Genomic DNA, 22,082 nt, shown 5'->3' with positions numbered 1-22,082 from the left:
CAGATATGTTTATGTGTAGCAGGTCATATGCGTTAACGTTTGGCTCCCTCAGGTGGTCGGCTGTGTCATTACAGAATACGTAGTGACATTTAGTGTAGATATGATCAGGCTTGTTGTTGTTTAATAACTGAACCAGCGGATGGGTTGTGCAACAGATGACAGCTAGACCACCATATTCTACAGGCCTCCACATCTCCTAGTGGTCTGGGACAATGAATGTCTTCTCCCCTCCCTCTCTGACTCTGCCCCTCCCTCTCTTGAGTCTCCCCCTCCAATTGTCCTCCTCCCCTTCCGATGCTCCCCATCCATCTCTGACTCTCCCCTCTCCCTCTAACTCTCCCCCTCCCTCTCTGACATTCCCGTCCCTCTCGACTCTCCTCCTTACTTTGACTCTTCACCTCCCTTTTTCCTTTTCTTTGTCTCCCTCTCTCTCTTCTCCCTTCCTCTATAATAATTAAAAGTGCTTGTTAATTCACATGTCAGAATTGTCCTATCACCATATTTGTGTATGGTTTATTGGGGGGGGGGATCATTTGAAACATTGGCCTTTTGCTAGACGATAACGGTGAAGAAGTGGCTCCAGGTCACCTTAACTTGGGTGTGATTTACACCGGTTAAACTGTGAGGTGGTACCAGAATGGAGCCAGTACACCGAGGGAGGATGACGTGTTAGAAGATTAACTTCAACATGAGAACATGCTTGTTTATGTCTCTCTGTCTTTCCCTCTTATCGCTTAGATTTATATTTCTCTCCCCCCTCTCTCCTCCCTCTTTTCTCTCTCCTCTCTCCCACTCTCCTCTCCCTTTCTGCCTCTCTCCTCCCTCTATCTCTCTCCCCCATTGCCATTCTGCAGTTCTTTCTCTTCATCTTTGTCTTTCTCTCACTCTCTCCTCTTCGTCTATCTCTGCTCCCTTTCAACTCTCCCTCTCTCTCACGGTGTCTCTCACGGTGTCTCTCACGGTGTCTCTCACGGTGTCTCTCATGGTGTCTCTCACGGTGTCTCTCATGGTGTCTCTCACGGTGTCTCTCACGGTGTCTCTCATGGTGTCTCTCACGGTGTCTCTCATGGTGTCTCTCATGGTCTCTCTCATGGTGTCTCTCATGGTGTCTCTCATGGTGTCTCTCATGGTCTCTCTCATGGTGTCTCTCATGGTGTCTCTCATGGTGTCTCTCACAGTGTCTCTCATGGTCTCTCTCATGGTGTCTCTCATGGTCTCTCTCACAGTGTCTCTCATGGTCTCTCTCATGGTGTCTCTCATGGTGTCTCTCATGGTGTCTCTCATGGTGTCTCTATCTGCATTCTACAGGATATTGATGTTTGTGATTGTTAGGTTTGGAGAAATGTATACTCCTAATCCTTCTCAGAGAACTTAATCCCACTATCACACAGACACGCGCACACACACTCACACACATCCCCTTACCTCTTGTGTGAATAAGGTTCAATATGACTCTAATGGAAGCATCACTGCTCATTTATTCAGTCAGTGCCTGGTGTTAAATTACAGGAAGCCTTGGCTGTAGTACAAAATCCAGTGGTCTATTGTCTTTACAGAGGTAACGAGCTGTATCAGATATGTATTGAGCCTTTGGAAGGTATTCAGACATCTTCACTTTCTCCACAGTTTTTTGTTAGAATCGATTAAATCAATTTATTTTGCTATCAATCTACACACGATGCCCCTTGTTAACAAAAACAATTTCTTAAAAAAAGGAAAACTGAAATATCCTGTACATAAATATTTTGTAGAACCAGGAAAGACAGGCCTTCGTCGGGGAGGTGATCAAGAACCCAATGGCGACTCTAGCGGAGCTTCAAAGTTCTCTGTAGAGCGGGGAGAACCTGTCAGAAGAACAACCATCTCTGCAGCACTCCATCAGTAAGGTCTTTATGGAGTGGCTAGACAGAAGTGACTCCAGAGTGAAAGGCATATGACATACTGTCTGAAGGACTCTGAGAGAGTTCTCTGGTGTGATGAGACTAAAATCATTATGCTTGAATGCCAAGCGCTACATCTGGTGAAAACAGGTTACTGCTCATCACCTGGCTGATACCAACCCCTTTGGTGAGTCACAGTGGTGGCAGCATCATGCTGTGGGGACGCTTCTCAGTAACAGGGACTGGGAAACTGGCCAGGGAGGGAAGGATAAATGGAGCAAAAATATACAGAGCACCTTAAAGAAACCCTGATCCAAAGCGCACAGGAACTCAGACTGGGGCGAATATATATAATTCATCACGACAACGACCCGAAGCAAACAGCCAAGACAACTCTGGAGTGGGTTTGAGAGAAGTCAGTGAATGTCCTTGAGTGGCCCAGCCATAGTTGGCTTTGAACCCAATTGAACATCTTATCTTCAGTGCTTCAGGATCTGCAAGGAAGAATGGGAGAAACTGCCCAAATCTAGGTTTGTAAAGCTGGTAGAGGCAAACCCAAGAACAATCAAAGCTGGTTTCGCTGCCACAGGCACTTAGGTACAAAGTACAGAATAAAAGGTATATTTTTTTATTCAATATTTCGGCATACATTAGTTTGTTTTTTGTTTAACCTTATGGGATTTTGTGGGTAGGTAAAATTTTTTTTTTTTTATCAATTCAATCAAATAACAAGAAAATGTGGAGATAGTGGTCTGAATACTTTCAGAAGGCTCTGTAGAGTTTTGTCATCCTGGAATGATCGGCCTCAAGAGGTCACTCAGGCATTAAGTAAAAAAAATTATGTTGTATCACATTGCCTATTCTCTCTCTAAATATATTATTTACTTGTCTTGGTTGTGTGTGTGTTCTGTAGTCTGTCATCTGTTTGATTTGTATATGATTTACTTGTTTTGGTTGTGTGTGTGTTCTGTAGTCTGTCATCCGTTTGATCTGATTGTATGTGGAGCCCAGGTAGAGTAGCTTCAGTTATCCAGTAATTATGTGGATCTTAATGATTAACTACCAAATTTGCTGTGTTGTAATGGCCAGGTATACTATCTGATTGGCTATCTGACTATCTGATTCATTTGGCATGTGGTTTCCTGACATAAAAACAAAACAAATGCTTAAAAAACAAACACTTAAAACTACTTTGACGTCAGATGTTGCGGCTCAGTTATTTCATGTGGATACGGCACCTTGCATTTTACAAGCATTGTTGTAACCGCTGGATTACAAAACTCCTGTTACACTCCTGTATAACCCATATCCTTCCGCCCTGGTCTGTTTCCCCGTCCGTCCGGGGCTCCTCCAGCTGACATCCTGGTCTACATCAACGACAGCTGTGTCCTGGGGCTGTCCCACAAGGAGGTGGTGGACATGCTGAAGTCCGTCCCCATGGGCCAGAGCGTGGACGTGGTTCTTCGGAGGGGCTACCCCATGCTCTACAACCCCGACGGCTGCCCCAAGCAACCTCTGACCTCCCCGGCCTCGTCCTCCTCCCCGCTGGAGCCCCTCAGTGCCGCTGCCACGCCCCCGTCCACCGCTGGCGCCCAGGCTCAGGCGCTCCCCGACGCCGGTCCGGCGGAGCCGCCTCGCCCCCACACTGCCGGCTGGGGCAACCTGAACCGGACCCTGTCCCATCACAATGGGAACTACCTCAGGGTGATGGGGGAGCCTGGGTTGGGTTTGGACGCCAACGGGAATGCCGCAGGTCTGGTCTCTGCCACCCCCGCCCACACACTGTCTAATGGAACGTCTGGCTCTTCCGCCAGCTCGGCTGGCACCCCCTCCTCTCATAGCAGGGGCATTCCTCCCCCACCCCCACCTGAAAGAAATCCTGTCTCTGTCCCGGAGGGGGGGGCTTCGGGTGGAGTGGCAAAGAGGTAACCTACCTAGCTAACGCTAAGTAAGAACTAACTAGCTAACTAACTCCAACTAACTTTAATTGTAAATAACTGTGACTCTAACTACCTCTGTCTCTAATTGTAAATAACACTAATGCTAACTAACTCCGTAACTAACCTTTAACTCTAATTTACTGTAAGTCTGGCGCTATGTAACTCTTACTCCAATTAACTCTTTCTAACGCTATGTAACTAACTCTAACTTTAACTCGACCTAACTAACTCTAACTGACTATGACTAACCTGAACTCTACCTAACGCTATGTAACTAACTCTAAATTTAACTCTACCTTACTAACTCTGACTATGACTAACCTGAACTCTACCTAACGCTATGTAACTTACTCTTACTTTAACTCTACCTAACTCACTCAGACTCTAACTAACCTAAGCTCTACCTAGCTAACTCACTCAGACTCTAACTAACCTGAGCTCTACCTAGCTGACTCTAACTATCAGACTGTGACAGTTGATCATCAAATAATAACACAACCTCTCCTCCTCTTCCTGTTCATCCTCTACGTTCTCATCTTCGTCCTTTTTCCTCTCAGATCGTCTCTTATGCGTTTTGGCGGGAACTCCCTCCCCCCCCACTCCTCCATGCTCCTCCACCAGACCCCAGAAAGTGACATCTCCTCCTCCACCCTGCCCATTTCCCTTTCCAAGCAGCCTGCGTCCCAGCCGGAGGTGGGCGGAGCCCCTGTCCAGCGCCCGCCCATGCCCCAGACCTCCCTGACGCTCCCAGCACCCACAGAAGCCCCTGCCTGTGGCTTCAACGGCTGCCCTGCCAATGCCCACCTCCGTGGGGGGCATAGCCCAGCTGGCGAGGGGGCATCTGGTCTGGCTGGAGGAGGGGAGCTGGTACCCGTGGCCCTGGGGAGGAGTGAGGGGGGAGGCATGGGGTTTAGCGTCACTGCTGGGGGGCCATGCGGGCAGACAGCCCTTGTGAAGAGAGTGTGGGACAGGAGGCAGTGTGCCTCCTTACAGCCAGGGGACGCAATAGTCAAGATCAATGGTGCGGACGTGCAAGGTGTCAGCTTCGCTCAGGTACGACCGGCTCTGGGGGATGCTTGTTTTGAGAAAAACGAATGAAATGTTTTTGGAAACTTGACAATTGAAGCGATTGAAAGCTGAATTCACAGTTTGAATACATTTGCTTTGGGTTTGACAGCACCTTTAACCCTTAGCTGTACCTGCATAATTACATTGACTAATCATTGACCTATTATAATGTTGACCTCTGCTGAACATCCAAGGTGCAGAAGGTCCTCCAGGATCATACTAAGCAGGGAGAAGTAGTTCTGTTGGTTTACAGAGGAGGTAAGACTACTACTACTACTACTACTACTACTACTACTACTACTACTACCACCACTACTACTACCACTACTACTACTACTACTACTACCACTACTACTATTACTACTACTACTACTACTACTACTACTAACACTACTACAACTACTACTACTAACAATACTACTACTACTACTGTTGCTACTACAACCCACACTACTACTACTGGTACTATTACTGCTGACACTACTAATACAACTACAGCTACTACTAACACTACTACTTCTACCACTACTACTACTACTACGGATATGAATGCTTCTACTACTACTACCAGTACTACAACTAGTACTAATACTACTACCACTACTATTGTTACTATAAATGCTACTACTACTACTTCTGCTACCTCTAGTTCTACTATTACAACTTCTGCTACCTCTAGTTCTTCTACTACTATTACATGAAATGAACTGTATTTGCTTATATAAGTACTACTGCTGTTGTTAGTCTTGGGCAGTATCCTCATTCAGTTTTTCTTCTTTTTCCTCAAAACTCATTTTGAATAGTGGAAAGTTTGTACTCAAACCACAAATCCCAACAATCTATCTTATATTATCCTGTATTATACAGGATTATCTGTCATGAATGTGCCATCTTATTTTGATTTTTGTCTCTGGCTTTCTATCCCTTACTTGTTCTATCCTCTTCTCTCCCTATCCCTATATCTGTCCCTATATCTGTCCCTAAATCTACCCTTTTATCTATCCCTATATCTGTCCCTATATCTGTCCCTAAATCTACCCTTTTATCTATCCCTATATCTGTCCCTATATCTATCCCTAAATCTGTCCTTATATCTGTCCCTATATCTGTCCTTATATCTATCCCTATATCTATCCCTAAATCTGTCCCTATATCCAACCTTATATCTACCCTTTTATCTATCCCTAAATCTGTCCCTATATCTACCCTTTTATCTATCCCTATATCTGTCCCTATATCTATCTCTATATATATATCCCTATATCTATCTCTATATCTGTCCCTATATCTACCCTTTTATCTGTCCATATATCTACCCTTTTATCTATCCCTTTATCTATCCCTATATCTATCCCTATATCTACCCTTTTATCTGTCCATATATCTACCCTTTTATCTATCCCTTTATCTATCCCTTTATCTATCCCTATATCTGTCCCTATATCTACCCTTTTATCTATCCTATATCTGTCCCTATATCTATCCCTATATCTACCCTTTTATCTATCCCTATATCTGTCCCTATAACTATCCCTATATCTATCCCAATATCTGTCCCTATATCTATCCCTATATCTACCCTTTTATCTATCCCTATATCTATCCCTATAACTATCCCTATATCTATCCCAATATCTGTCCCTATATCTATCCCTATATCTATCCCAATATCTGTCCCTATATCTATCCCTATATCTATCCCAATATCTGTCCCTATATCTATCTCTATATATATATCCCTATATCTATCTCTATATCTGTCCCTATATCTGTCCCTATATCTATCCCTATATCTATCCCAATATCTGTCCCTATATCTATCTCTATATATATATCCCTATATCTGTCCCTATATCTGTCCCTATATCTACCCTTTTATCTGTCCAAATATCTACCCTTTTATCTATCCCTTTATCTATCCCTATATCTGTCCCTATATATATCATTTTATATATTCCTATATCTGTCCCTATATCTGTCCCTATATTGATCCCTTTATCTATCCCTTTATCTATCTCTCACTTTCTCTATTCCTCCGTCTCACTATCCTGTTCTCTCTATCCTTCTGTCTTTGTTAATCTAATTACCCATCTCCCCTCTGTCTCCCTGTGCATCCCTCTCTCTCTATAGGGTCTCTCTGTTCTCCTGTTTCTCCTAACCTCTACAAGCCCTTCTCCTCTCAGCTGGCTCCCCCTTCCTCCGCCCAGGGCCTCCCCTCCCCGTCAGACCAGCCTGCCTCCACCTCCACCTCAGATGCCTTGGTGCCCCTGCACCTCCCTCAAAACCTCCCCAACCACGGTGGCCTCTCTCCAGCCTCGCCCTCCACCGACGTCCCCTCTCTGGTACAGAGCACCAGCTTCCTGGACTCGGTCCCCGTGACCCTCACTCTGGAACCTAAAGACTGGCTGGGGTTGGAAGAGGGAGGCGCGCACCCGGCAAGGCCTACTGGAGGTGGAGGGGCGGGGCTAGGCGCCATAGCCAAGGGCCAGGTGGACGGGCGAGGGAGCCTCCCAGGGGTCCGGAGTCAGGAGGTGGAGCTACGAAGACGGACAGGGGAGGGGTTTGGCTTTGTCATCGCCTCCCAGGAGCTCACCAATGGTGGTGAGTTTTTAACCCCGCCCACAGTCCGACATCATCTTTTTCATTGTGAGACAACATGAATCCTAGACCCTCTCCGTCATCCTGTGCAAGGCATTCTGGGTGTTTAAATCCTTTAGTTTTAGTCACAAGCCACCATCATCTCATTGGCTAAATAATCAGTGTTTAATCATCACACGTCAGTATGTTCTCTGAACCCAGGAGGTTTGGTTTAATGTCCATGTGCTGTCCGTCCAGGGCTCTGAACCCAGGAGGTTTGGTTTAATGTCCATGTGCTGTCCGTCCAGGGCTCTGAACCCAGAATGTTTAGTCTGAACCCAGGAGGTTTGGTTTAATGTCCATGTGCTGTCCGTCCACGGCTCTGAACCCAGGAGGTTTGGTTTAATGTCCATGTGCTGTCCGTCCAGGGCTCTGAACCCAGGAGGTTTGGTTTAATGTCCGTGTGCTGTCTGTCCAGGGCTCTGAACCCAGGAGGTTTGGTTTAATGTCCGTGTGCTGTCTGTCCAGGGCTCTGAACCCAGGTTTCCATGGTCATACGTGACAGAGATGGGCAAAATCCAATGCAGGAGTTTTTTTGTTGTTGGGGGAAACAACTATTTTAATGACAGTGTCACTCGAGGCCATTGTTGAAGGTCTTTATCTAATGTGCACTGGCCCTATATATTTACTCATCTTGTTTTTGATAAATCTATGCTGGATGAAGTGGTAACACAGCCCAGGAGACCACATGACCTGCTTTGATCTACTGTCTGACGAGTCTCCCTGAGTTCCCTCTGAACATGGGCTTCTACCTTTTCATGTTATCTTAGCAGAAAGGCAGTGAGCTGTAATGAACACACAGACACACACACACAGACACACACACACACACACACACACAGACACACACACACAGACACACACACCAACACAGACACATAGACACACACCATATGATGTGATGGTATGAATCTCACTCGGCTGCTTTGGTGTTCTGTTCCCTCCTACCCTCCCTCCCTCCCTCCCTCCCTCTCTCTCTCTCTCTCTCCCTCCCTCTCTTTCCCTCTCTCTATCCCTCTCCCCCTGCTTTCCTGTCTATTTCTTTCCCTCTCTCTTTCAACCCCCCACCCATAAACCCCTTTTCCTGACCTCTGTTTGTAGAATTCTTAGTATTAAAATGCTTCATTTTTCTACCTCTGTGTATTTTGTTCTCTCTCTCTCTCACACACACACATGTACACATACTTACAGGCTATCTGTCTTTTGCATTTCGTCACTCAGCTTCTTTTTCTTCCCTTTTCTTAGTCTTCCCTCCATCCCCCTATCTTTTCCCCTCCCCTCTCTCTCTCTCTCTCCCTCCCTCAGTCCCACCTCCTCCTCTCCCTCAGCCCCACCTCCTCCTCTCCCTCAGCCCCACCTCCTCCTCTCCCTCAGTCCCACCTCCTCCTCTGATAGTCAGTAAATTTCGTGCAGATAGTTGGCCAGCGTCAGACACACATTGGACTCGTGTGAAGAGAACGTTTTTCTCTCTCTGTTTTTCGCAACATTAATTTGGTGTAAGTAGATCATAGATTGAGGTTATTTGAGGATTATTTGGATTTAGTCGGACAATTGGGCAAGAGAATGCTGGAACGACTGCAGTCTGCTCTGAAAACTGTGAAGGACTCAAAACGTAACTATTCCCTTTACGTCACCTACTGCTATACATGTACCTATTTACTAAGTGTGTGTGTGTGTGTGTGTGTTTTTGCATGTGTGTTTTGTAGGATATTTTCTGTTGATTAAAATCCTCTGTTTCATGACATGCTTTCAATATGTTTTGTCCGTGTGAATGTGTAAGCAGTGGGTGTTGTTGAGTGTGTCTGACGCGTGTGTGTTTGTGTGTGTGTGAGTGTAGTTAAATATGTATGATGTGTGTGTTTGTGTGTGTGTTGTTAAGTGTGTATGATGTGTGTGTTTGTGTGTGTGTTGTTAAGTGTGTATGACGTGTGTGTTTGTGTGTGTGTTGTTAAGTGTGTATGACGTGTGTGTTGAATCCAACTTACTGCACAGGGGAACTGCCACGGATCCACCTCTATATCTGTTGTTTCTCCAGGCGATATCTGTTGTTTCTCCAGGCGATATCTGTTGTTTCTCCAGGCGATATCTGGTGTTTCTCCAGGCGATATCTGGTGTTTCTCCAGGCGATATCTGGTGTTTCTCCAGGCGATATCTGGTGTTTCTCCGGGCAATATCTGGTGTTTCTCCAGGCAATATCTGGTGTTTCTCCAGGCGATATCTGGTGTTTCTCCAGGCGATATCTGGTGTTTCTCCGGGCGATATCTGGTGTTTCTCCGGGCGATATCTGGTGTTTCTCCGGGCGATATCTGGTGTTTCTCCGGGCGATATCTGTCTTGCGAGCGGGTCGCAGGAGGCACTGTGTGCCAGCAGTTGACTAGTGTAGTTTGGCAGATTGTTATTAAATGTAGATTCCAGCTTCAGGGGTGGGAGTTTAATCCCAATGCTTTAAAGTAGCTTTCCAGGCCCCTAACACCCCAGTAACCATTAACCAGTTGTTAATTATTACTTAAACCTTTAAACCCAGTAGTGGTTCAACTGAGTGTCCAGGTTTTGCTTCAGCCTCTCAGAGTTGAGGTAAACCCTTCCTGAATTGACCTGACCCATAGATGTTTGTCCTACTGTAAAGGATTAACATGTATGTTTCTGTGAATTGCAACATCTGATTATGAAGTGCTTTTGTGATACTGGGTTGAACTCCTAGACTGTAGTCTCTCTTACACACACACACACACACATACCTGAGACAGAAAGGAATGCCTTTAATATTTCTCCAGTCATCTGCTGGTCTGAATGAATGCCCTGATTCTCATGTGCTGTGTGTGTGTGTGTGTGTGTGTGTATGAGAGTGTGTGTGTTGTGTATGAGAGTGTGTGTGTGTGTTGTGTATGAGAGTGTGTGTGTTGGTATGAGAGTGTGTGTGTTGTGTATGAGAGTGTGTGTGTGTTGGTATGAGAGTGTGTGTGTTGTGTATGAGAGTGTGTGTGTGTGTTGGTTATGAGTGTGTGTGTGTGTGTGTGTGTGTGTGTATGAGAGTGTGTGTGTTGTGTATGAGTGTGTGTGTGTTGTGTATGAGAGTGTGTGTGTTGTGTATGAGATGGTGTGTGTTGTGTATGAGAGTTTGTGTGTGTTGGATATGAGTGTGTGTGTGTGTATGAGAGTGTGTGTGTTGTGTATGAGAGGGTGTGTTGTGTATGAGAGTGTGTTGTGTATGAGAGTGTGTGTGTGTGTGTGTGTTGTCTATGAGAGTGTGTGTGTGTTGTTTATGAGAGTGTGTGTGTGTTGTGTATGAGAGTGTGTGTGTGTTGTGTATGAGAGTGTGTGAGTGTGTGTGTGTGTGTGTAACGGCAGTTGGAAGTCTCCTTAACAACGGCAATGATTCTACTTGAAGATGATGCTTCTATAAACAACATATCATACATACAGCCCAATTTATTTAGTTAATTCCTTCTGTTCCTTCTGTTCTTCAACCTTCTGTTCATTACAACATTATTATCTCCTCATCAACGTTTTCTTTTTAATAGTAACTACATTGTAACTGCAGTACTCATTACTCAGAGATGCCCCCCCACCTTAACCATACTTCTACTTGAAGACCATATCTCAGTGCTTTCGCTGCCCCTGTTTAAAGTGAATCAGCTGTATATTTTGTGTTGTCTGGCTGTTGACACAGCGTCTATAAATGTGTTACATGTAGGCAAGCTGAGTGGATGGGGTCGGTAGGACGTCCTCCTCGTCATTCATTTACAGACTTCGGTAATGCCCTCTACACAATATGGAGTTATAACTAGTTGTTTGTGCTTTTCTTTAAAGCCAGTCGGGTGTGTGTGAAGCTTTATAGCCTGGGAGCGCTGACTTGGGAACAGATCAACCCTGTCCATATTCATGAGGATCTATATCCTGGGCTGACCTGGGAACAGATCAACTCAGTCCATATTCATGAGAATGTGTGCCCTGGGCTGACCTGGCAGTGTATGGAAGAAACCCTAGATTATTTTGTGACACCTTCAGAGGTAGCGTGCACCACATTTTCGAAAGAGCCATCCCCAGAAGTTTCCAAGTGTGTAGACAATTGTGTCACAACTGTGATAAATTGCACCACAACCACAAGTTTCTGTGCAGTGCGTGCACGTATCGCATGATATTCCCTTGATTTATATGCAAACCAAGATAGATCTATCTGGCATTTTATTCATAATGTAAGCATGCCCTAAGCTCCTGCCTCTGGAAGAGGCGTTTCGGCAGGAGTATGGGTTTGAGTGCTGCCCACAGCTGTTCCAGAACCACCACTCCCCCTGTTCCTACTAATCTTCCTGGTCCCAAATAATAACAAAAAATAAATTACTGATCCCATTGCAAACTGATCCCAGACCAGGGAATGTCCAGAAACTCCTCGGACAAGGTGCGCTAGGATGTCCATGTAATATCATTAATTGGTGCACTAGGATGTCCATGTAATCCCATTCATTGGTGCACTAGGATGTCCATGTAATCCCATTCATTGGTGCACTAGGATGTCCATGTAATATCAATAATTGGTGCACTAGGATGTCCATGTAATCCCATTCATTGGTGCACTAGGATGTCCATGTAATATCATTAATTGGTGCGCTAGGATGTCCATGTAATCCCATTCATTGGTGCACTAGGATGTCCATGTAATATCATTAATTGGTGCACTAGGATGTCCATGTAATCCCATTCATTGGTGCACTAGGATGTCCATGTAATCTCATTCATTGGTGCGCTAGGATGTCCATGTAATCACATTCTTTGGTTCATGTACAAACCTGATTCCAAAAAGTACAATTGTGAATAAAAACAGAATGCCATGATGTGGAAGTTTCAAATTTCTATATTTTATTCAGAATACAACATAGATGACATATCAAATGTTTAAACAGAGAAAATGTATCACTTTAAGGTAAAAATAAGTTTATTGTAAATTTCATGGCATCAACACATCTCAAAAAAGTTGGGACAAGGCCATGTTTACCACTGTGTGTCATCCCCTCTTCTTTTTATAACAGACTGCAAACGTCTGGGGACTGAGGAGACAAGTTGCTCAAGTTTATGAATAGGAATGTTGTCCCATTCTTGTCTAATACAGGCTTCTAGTTGCTCAACTGTCTTAGGTCTTCTTTGTCGCACCTTCCTCTTTATGATGCGCCAAATGTTTTCTATGGGTGAAAGATCTGGACTGCAGGCTGGCCATTTCAGTACCCGGATCCTTCTTCTATGCAGCGATGATATTGTAATTGATGCAGTATGTGGTCTGGCATTGTCATGTTGGAAAATGCAAGGTCTTCCCTGACAGAGACGACGTCTGGATGGGAGCATATGTTGTTCTAGAACTTGGATATAACTGTCAGCATTGATGGTGCCTTTCCAGATGTGTAGGCTACCCATGCCACACGCACTCATGCAACCCCATACCATCAGAGATGCAGGCTTCTGAACTGAGCGCTGATAACAACTTGGGTTGTCCTTGTCCTCTTTAGTCCGGGTGACATGGCTTCCCAGTTTTCCAAAATGAACTTCAAATTTTGATTTGTCTGACCACAGAACACTTTTCCACTTTGCCGCAGTCCATTTTAAATGATCCTTGGCCCAGAGAAAATGCCTGCGCTTCTGGATCCTGTTTAGATACGGCTTCTTTTTTGACCTATAGAGTTTTAGCCAGCAACGGCGAATGGCACGGTGGATTGTGTTCACCGACAATGTTTTCTGGAAGTATTCCTGAGCCCATGTGGTAATTTCCATTACAGTATCATTGCTCACTTTCAACATTCGATATGTTATTTATATTCTATTGTGAATTAAATATAAGTTTATGAGATTTGTTAATTATTCCATTCCTTTTTTACTCACAATTTGTACAGTGTCCCAACTTTTTTGGAATCGGATTTGTAATCTCATTCTTTGTTTAAAAAGGCAACATCTGTATTTTCCAGTGTATTAAAGATTTGTTTTGTTTTAACTGTGTTTTTATAAGAGCTGACTGAATGTTCCTCAAAAGGAATTTGTCTGTAGGTCAGTTCTCTGGCATCATTGATATTTGGGTGTTAGAATTTGACTTACGGTCATTTACAGGCTTTTGGAAGTGAGGCCAGGTGCTGCAGACAGTTCTGGTGCTATCACCCGTTCATTAATATTAACGTTGATGCGGCATCCGTCTGCATTCCTGTCTCATTCCACGACTCCAAGAGAAGCAATCATTTAGTTTTTTGTGAGCACATTTTGTTTGTGCACATTGATCTAATTTAGTAGCAGTCTGTTCTGTAAATGTTGAGTGTAGAGCACCTAGGGACTCTCATTGCCCCACATCTACAGTCCTGAGGGGCTCTGTTAAAACAGCATGTTCCTGATGTGCCTCCATTAAAATACCATGTTTCTGATGGGGCTCCATTAAAACAGCATGTTCCTGATGGGGCTCCATTTAAACAGCATGTTCCTGATGGGGCTCCATTAAAACAGCATGTTCCTGATGGGGCTTCTTTAAATTGCATGTTCCTGATGGGGCTCCATTAAAACAGCATGTTCCTGATGGGGCTCCATTAAAATAGCATGTTTCGGATGGGGCTCCATTAAAACAGCATGTTCCTGATGGGGTTCCATTAAAACAGCATGTTGCCCACTACACCTAAATCTATTTTACTCCTCTGTCTCTTCTCTCTCTGTTTTTCAGTTTGTCTATATACTTCTCCCCTTTTGTCTTTCAGTGTCTCCTCTGCCCCTTCATCACTCCCCCCTCAGATACATTCAATGGGGCTTTATACATTTTTATTACATTTACTTTTCTTTTTTGTCATTATTACTAATAACTAACCGCCAAAAACAACGTTGCTCAAACCAAAGGGAAATGATGGTCTCAAAGTCTGAGTTACAACTAGTGACTGTGTCTATATATCTATCTATATAATCTATCTCTAGCTGTCTGCTTGTCTGTCTCTCTATTCGTCTATAATTCTGTATGTCTATTTGTTCTCTTTTTTGTATATTTTCTGTCTGTTCATCTTTTTCTTTGTCTTTCAGTTCACTGTTTTGTATGTTGTGTAACTGTCTGTCATTCTTTCTTTCGGCCTGTCCACTCCTCTGTATATTATTTTGTAACTTGAGGGTCTGAAAGTCCACCAGTTAGATCAGTTCTACGGGCTGTGGCACTTGGTCTTTTTTAGTAGGTTCAGAAAGTACCCACTACCCACGGCCTGGTAAGATGTGTCAAATGGTCCAAAGTTTCAGACATGCATCCTCTGAAGCAGTTCTTGTTCTTATCACACTTGATAGCTTAACCAGAAACTAGGCTGGATGGAACACAACTTTGAAGGAGGAACTCCTCTAGCTAACAATCACAGAGAACACTCCTGCTGTCGATCGCAGAGAGCACACCTTCTAATGATCACAGAGAAAACGCATTCATGCTGTCAATCACAGACAACACTCCTAACAATCACAGAGAACACTCCTCTGGCTAGGGATCAAATAGAACGCTCTTCTGGCTAGGGATCAAATAGAACGTTCTTCTGGCTAGGGATCAAATAGAACGCTTCTCTGGCTAACGATCACGGAGAACACCGGTCCTGCTAAAAATCACAGAGAACACTCCTGCCAACGATCACAGAGAACACTCTTCTGGCTAACGATCACAGAGAACACTCCTGCCAACGATCACAGAGAACACTCTTCTGGCTAACGATCACATTTGCAGGCCCCTAACTCGACAAATAAGGCAATGCATTGCCATGAATCACTAACACTGCTCTAATCTCAGTCTGTGTCTGTGTGTGTGCAACTGCGTGTGTGTTTGTGTTGTTATGCAAGTGTGTTGGCAACAACAGTGGGCATAAGCTGCCAACCTCCCTACCTCTTGGTTTGATATGGAACAGAGCACACACAGTCAAGTATAATGGTAATAATGAGACAATATCACTGATTATTGACCGTTCCGCTTCCTTTGGTGACACAGGGTTTGGATTGTGTGTGTAGTGATGTCTCTGCTCATGGTTGGTTGGAATGATGCTATTATTTCCAGACAGTATTTATCTGTTGTTATGTAATCAGGAGACATAAGCCTGGGGTTTTCCCTGATAAATACACGGTAATGTACAGGAATGGCTAATCCTAAATTGTTTTTTTCTCTCTATATCCACCTGCCCTCCCTCCCTCCCTCCCTCTATCTCCATCCTACCTCCTTTTCATCTTTGGCTCTGTCCATGTCCCTCTCCCTCCCTCCTTATTCTCCTTCTCATTTGTCATACAGATGTTCTTTTTTCTCCTGTCTTCCACCTCTCCCTCTCTCTCCCCATCTCCTCCCCCATTCATGCCTACCTACCTCCCTGCCCCCCTCCCCCTTTCTCCCTCTCCCTCCTCTCTCCCTGGTTCCTCTCCTCTCTTCTCTAGTTAGAACAGCTGCTCCTAGCTCCTGCTGTGGCTCTGTTAAACAGCTGGGTGTGTAATGTAATGGCTGCTTTGTCCATCTGACTGTTAAATGGGACAGAGTGAGCATGTGATTAGCATTACAGGAGCAGCCATGTCTGTAGCTGAGTGTGTGTGTGTGTGTGTGTCTGTGGCTGTATGTATGTGTTTTTGTGTGTGTGTGTGTGTGTGTCTTTGGCTGTGTGTTTGTGTTATATGTTTGGGTGTCTTTGGCTGTGTGTGTGTCTTTGTGTGTTTGTGTGTCTTTGGCTGTGTGTGTGGGTCTTTGGGTGTGTGTCTGTGCCTGTGTGTCTTTGTGTGTGTGTGTGTGTGTGTCTTTGGCTGTGTGTTTGTGTGATGTGTTTGGGTGTCTTTGGCTGTGTGTGTGTGTCTGTGTGTGTTTGTGTGTCTTTGGCTGTGTGTGTGGGTCTTTGGCTGAGTGTCTGTGCCTGTGTGACTTTGTGTGTGTGTGCTAGGGCTGCACGATTAATCAAATTATTATCGAAATTGCAAAACGGACATGTGCAATATCGGACATCTCCAAACGCGATTTTCAGCTGAAAATGTGAATGATATGTGCTTCACGCAAGGCAGCAGTCATGCATCGTACATCTGTAATAGTTTTTCTTGCGGGTGCTGTATGTTTATTTTCAGTTTACTTAAATGCCTGGAGTCATTTTGTTTAAATACTTGGTGTTAGTTTGAGTTAACACTGCAACAGCTAGCGAAGACGTCTGCTTCAAGTTAGCGAGTGGCACCAAGATACAACTCCGGAAATAATTAAGAGACCACTGCACCTTTTTCTTTCCTTTCCAAAAAAGTTGAAAAGTTTAATAGAAGGGTTAAAATGAAGAGACAGTGGTCTCTTAATTTTTTCCAGAGCTGTATATTGTCTCACAAACACAACAGTATGGTTATTAAATGTTTCGGCTTCAATATCGGTGCCTACAAACAAACTATACCTCAAGGGTACCTGGCAACGGCACAAGAATAGCAAATGCGGCAGACACCATGGCATTAAAGGGCAGTTAAACAAATGGCCTAGTTCAGTGTTTTGACACAGGCTCCACCTTCAAATTGGTAATATAAACACATTTTTATTCAGTTTAATAGTACATTATGCAAGCTAAAATCTCTATTTTAATGTGAGATTATCTACACTGTTTACACCATGTTTGAAAATAGCAAATCATAATATTTATGAAAGAAATGGCGATTCAATTTTTTATCCAAATCGTGCAGCTCTAGTGTGAGCATCTCCTGGACAGTGTTGGGCCACTCCAAAACTATTGTATTCAACTTATTTGTCTGGGTTTTTTTTGTCTCTCCTTCAATTGAGGGCTTCCAGCAGAACATCAAAGACTGTATTTGGACCACATTAAAAAGTAATGGGCCAGACTCATGTCCTCTGCGGCTCTGTGTGTGTGTGTCTGTGTGTGTCTTTGTGTGTGCGTCTGTGTGTGTGTCTGTGTGTCTGTGTGCGTCTTTGTGTGTGCGTCTGTGTGCGCGTCTGTGTGCGTGTGTGTGCGTCTGTGTGTGTGTCTGTGTGCACGTCTGTGTGTGCATGTCTGTGTGTCTGTGCGTGTCAGTCTTCGTGTCTTGTCCTTTCCTTTTGTCCTCCTGTCCTATTGCCTTTTCTTCTCCCTTTCATGTCTTTCTGTCCTGTTCTCTCCTGTTCACCTGTTTTGCTCCATCCGGTTCTGTCCGGTTCTGTCCTGTTTAGTTTGGTCATGTGAGTCTCTCTGCATAGAGGACTGTGGTCTGAGCCTGGCAACAAACACGCTTTGTCCATGTTTCTGATATCTGAATCCTCTTTCTCTTTCAAACCTTTCAACCAGAAGACCCCAACTCTCGTTCTGTCTTTCTGTGCACGTCTTTCCCCCTCTCTTTCTCTTTTGTTTTACCTCTCCTCTCTCTCCATTCTCTCTTCCCAGCTCTTTCCCTATCTTTCTTACAATCTCTCTCTCCTTCCCTCCCTAATCTCTCCCCCACCTTGCTCTTTCTCTCAATCTCTGATCGGATCAAGTATACTGGACTGCTCCCGTGAACAGAAAACACACGTTTACTTCTGCCTTGTTCACAATATGGGTTCTGTGTTTGCTCTGTCTCCTCACGTTGTTCTGTGAATGTGTGTGTGTGTGTGTTATTTCACTCATTACAGTGTCATCTGAGGCAGAGAATCTCTCAGAAAATCACCCACCCTCCCCCAGCCCTCATCCTCCCCCAGCCCTCATCCTCCCCACCTCATCCTCTGATTCATATCCCCTCTCGTGACCGAACTCCACTCTGGCCTTCTACAGGATTAAGTGGACAGAATTCCACCGGCAAAATTGGTTTATCCGTACATTTATTGTGCAGTATAGCTCCTGTATTTCACACAAGTTACTTAGATACATTTGGTTTAGAAACACAACACCCTGAAACAATGTGCTGCATTCCCGAACCCTGTCTGCATTCTGCAGCTGAGCGAGTGGAACCAACAGAACCCTGTCTGCATTCTGCAGCTGAGAGAGTGGAACTAACAGAACCCTGTCTGCATTCTGCAGCTGAGAGAGTGGAACCAACAGAACCCTGTCTGCATTCTGCAGCTGAGAGAGTGGAACTAACAGAACCCTGTGACTTCAGCCTGATGAGCATTGAAGCATACAGTAGCGTCACTTTATGTCTACCGTCAGAAGTTGGCCGTTACTCAATTATTTAATGAACCATTAATAATTAGCATGACTGTTGAAGACAGAATGCCCACGTAAGCTAACGGTTCAAGCAAATACACTGACACCCACACACACACACACACATACACACACACATGCCTGCTTACTACAGATTGAGCTTGAGGCCTGTTTTTGAAGTGGTATCACAGGTGTGGCTTGCCTGTACATATCATCATTGTGTAAACAGGTCTTTCCTCACAGCACCATTGTCTAGAATAATGTAGAAGCCTGGTGCACAGGCAGTTCCACTGGCTGGATGTTTGGGAAAAGTGAGCACTATCCCCCAACACTATCACCCAACACTTCTGTCAACAGTGATTTATTCAATGTCTTATTGATGTGTTGCTCCCATGCACACCATACATAATCATGCCAGACCTAAACATGGTTAACAACATTATCTCATCAGACTTAACACAATAAATTACATAATCACTCCAGACTAAACACAACTAACTAAATAATCACACAATAATTTGTAACCTTAAAAAAGTTGACTACATTATCACCCCAGACATTAACACGGTTTACCTAATCACTGCACACCTTAACAGAGCTAAATATGTAATCACCCCACCCTTAACAAAGTTAACTACATTATCACTCCGGGCCTTAACACAGCTAACTACATCGTCACTTCAGACCTTAATAAAGTTAACTTTATTATCACTCCAGACATTAACACATTTAACTACATACCCTATCACGCCAGACTTTAACAATGTTAACTTCATTATCTCTCCAGACTTAACACAGTTGACTACAAACTCTTAACTCCCTCTCTCCCCTCCATCCCTGTCTCCCCCTCCATCCCTCTCTCCAGCCTCGTCCATGCTGTCCCATCGGTTTGTGACGGTGCGTCGGGGAAGCCCTGCGGCCCGTTCAGGTCAGATCCAGCCCGGTGACCAGCTGGAGGCGGTAGAGGGGCGCTCCGTTGTCAGCCTCCCTCACAGAGACCTGGCCCAGCTGCTGAGACGGGCTGGCAACACGCTGCGCCTCACCATCATACCGAGAAACACCGCCACCAGTACGGACTCCCGTACACACACCCATACAGACCCACATGGGTACATCAGTACACACACCCATACAGACATACCTTTACACCCATATTTGTGTATGTCTGTTCCCACCAGACACATCCAGTCTCACCATCTACCTCTGTGTATTTCTGTGTTCCCACCAGACACATCCACTCTCACCATCTACCTCTGTGCATTTCTGTGTTCCCACCAGACACATCCAGTCTCACCATCTACCTTTGTGTATTTCTGTGTTCCCACCAAACACATCCAGTCTCATCATCTACCTCTGTGTATTTCTGTGTTCCCACCAAACACATCCAGTCTCATCATCTACCTCTGTGTATTTCTGTGTTCCCACCAGACACATCCAGTCTCACCATCTACCTCTGTGTATTTCTGTGTTCCCACCAGACACATCCAGTCTCACCATCTACCACTGTGTATTTCTGTATTCCCACCAGACACATCCAGTCTCACCATCTACCTCTGTGTATTTCTGTGTTCCCACCTGACACATCCAGTGTCACGATTTACCTCTTTGTATTTCTGTGTTCCCACCAGACACATCCAGTCTGTTGGAGGGCCCAGAGACGGACACCGATGGCAGGACAAGGAAAGCCCACAGAGGGAGGCTGAAGGTGAGGCTTGTATGTAAATTTATTTAGTTATTTATTAATTCAAGTATTTATTCATGTCATCATTCCGTGTGTGTCCATCATTACAGACCTCGTCCGACAATTTGGCATCAGTATGTTTGACCGCGACATCTTTCTTAACTGTTTTTCTCTCCCTTTCAAATGACTTTTCACATTGCTTCATTGGTAAGACATAATGTTTGTAGACATTGCCAAAGCGGTCCTAGGTGTGTGTGAGTCCAGGAGAATGAGGGTGGAGAATTATAGCTCAGTGGGAATAATAACAAAAGAGGGGTCAGCTGAATCAAATGAAATGAAGATGAAGAAAAAGCCTAACTCTCTCCTCTCTCTGTCTGTCCCCCCCCCCCCCCCCCGTCTCCCAGCAACAGCAGGACCAGCGGTTCTACAGTGTGGACTTGGAGAGGGGCCCTACGGGGTTCGGTTTCAGTCTGAGAGGGGGCAGTGAGTACAACATGGGCCTGTATGTCCTGGGTCTGATGGAGGGAGGACCCGCTTCCCGGAGCCATAAGATACAGGTCTGTCAGCCCGAATACCTCCATTTAACAGAGACCCATTAATGGTCCTCACAAGGTTTATAAAACACCAACAGTGTGCCCTTATTACAAGGGGAAAAAACTACCTCAGGGTTAGGTTTGGGGTAAAACCAAGGGATAGGTTTGGGGTAAAACTAGGGGTTAGGTTTGGGGTAAAACTAGGGGTTAGGTTTGGGGTAAAACTAGGGGTTAGGTTTGGGGTAAAACTAGGGGTTAGGTTTGGGGTAAAACTAGGGGTTAGGTTTGGGGTAAAACTAGGGGTTAGGTTTGGGGTAAAACTAGGGGTTAGGTCTGGGGTAAAACTAGAGGCAAAGTTGGGGAATAATGGATTACAAAAAAACAGTAACTAATCTGTTACGTTACCAACAAAAATGGTGTAATCGGATTACAGATACTTTTGGAAAAAAACAGTGTTTACTAGATTTGGCAACTATTTGTTAGATAGCTGTAACATGGCGCTGCCTTCAAGATAAAACATTATATGGAATTTACCACGACATTTGGGGAGAAAAGGTGTGTTGGGAAGCACTCGCGGCCACATCAACTCCGTCCATACAGGTAGGCATGTGATTCTGCTTGCTTTGCATCTCTGAAAATTGTGTTCATTGGTTATCATTGGCTGCTGACGTCATTTACTTTAAGCTAAGAGTGCAGGTTTATAATCACAATTTAATTTGTGTTTCTATGTGGGATGACTAAAACCCAAATAAAAGAACAGGCTCAAGCATCATTAAATGTTGGGTTATGTTCAGATAAAAAAATCAGATTCTGGAAGATCAAGGTTTATTGGATTAATTGGAATGACTGACTACCTGACAGACTTTTAGTGTGTAATGTAGAGATGTAGCCCAATCATATAGAAGTAAAAAGCAGTGGTTTAGAAACCCATTTCCAAAGGCACTGTAGCCTACACAACCCATAAGGTAATACGCAAATTCTGTTTTTGGCCAGCTATGTAAACTCTAACATTGATTGATCCTGCAAAAGGTGTTCAGTTGGTTATAGGCTATTCCTATTTGTTTTCAAATTTCCTCTTAATATGAAAGTAATCTAAAAGTAATCAGATTACGTTACTGAGTTTGAGTAATCAAAAAGTTACGTTACTGATTACAAATATGGACAGGTAACTTGTAACTTTAACGGATTACATTTAATAAGTAACCTACCCAACCCTGACTAGAGGTTAGGTTTGGGGTAAAACTAGGGGTTAGGTTTAA

The 22,082-nt window shown here is 44.4% G+C and overlaps 1 protein-coding gene across 1 annotated transcript in view; it reads left to right on the top strand.

Annotated features, from left to right (window-relative positions):
* magixa (MAGI family member, X-linked a) overlaps positions 1 to 22,082 on the top strand; it is a 48,260-nt gene that overhangs the window by 22,050 nt on the left and 4,128 nt on the right. The window contains exons 9-15 of the mRNA XM_034295900.1: positions 3,235 to 3,805; positions 4,378 to 4,873; positions 5,083 to 5,146; positions 7,019 to 7,489; positions 19,475 to 19,678; positions 20,238 to 20,323; positions 20,695 to 20,847. Coding sequence (XP_034151791.1) covers positions 3,235 to 3,805; positions 4,378 to 4,873; positions 5,083 to 5,146; positions 7,019 to 7,489; positions 19,475 to 19,678; positions 20,238 to 20,323; positions 20,695 to 20,847 — 2,045 coding nt within the window. The remainder of the gene's footprint in view (positions 1 to 3,234; positions 3,806 to 4,377; positions 4,874 to 5,082; positions 5,147 to 7,018; positions 7,490 to 19,474; positions 19,679 to 20,237; positions 20,324 to 20,694; positions 20,848 to 22,082) is intronic.

This window comes from Esox lucius, chromosome 12, assembly GCF_011004845.1.
Source record: "Esox lucius isolate fEsoLuc1 chromosome 12, fEsoLuc1.pri, whole genome shotgun sequence".
Taxonomy (NCBI): Eukaryota; Metazoa; Chordata; class Actinopteri; order Esociformes; family Esocidae; genus Esox; species Esox lucius.
This window is presented reverse-complemented; position numbering and strand designations above follow the sequence as displayed.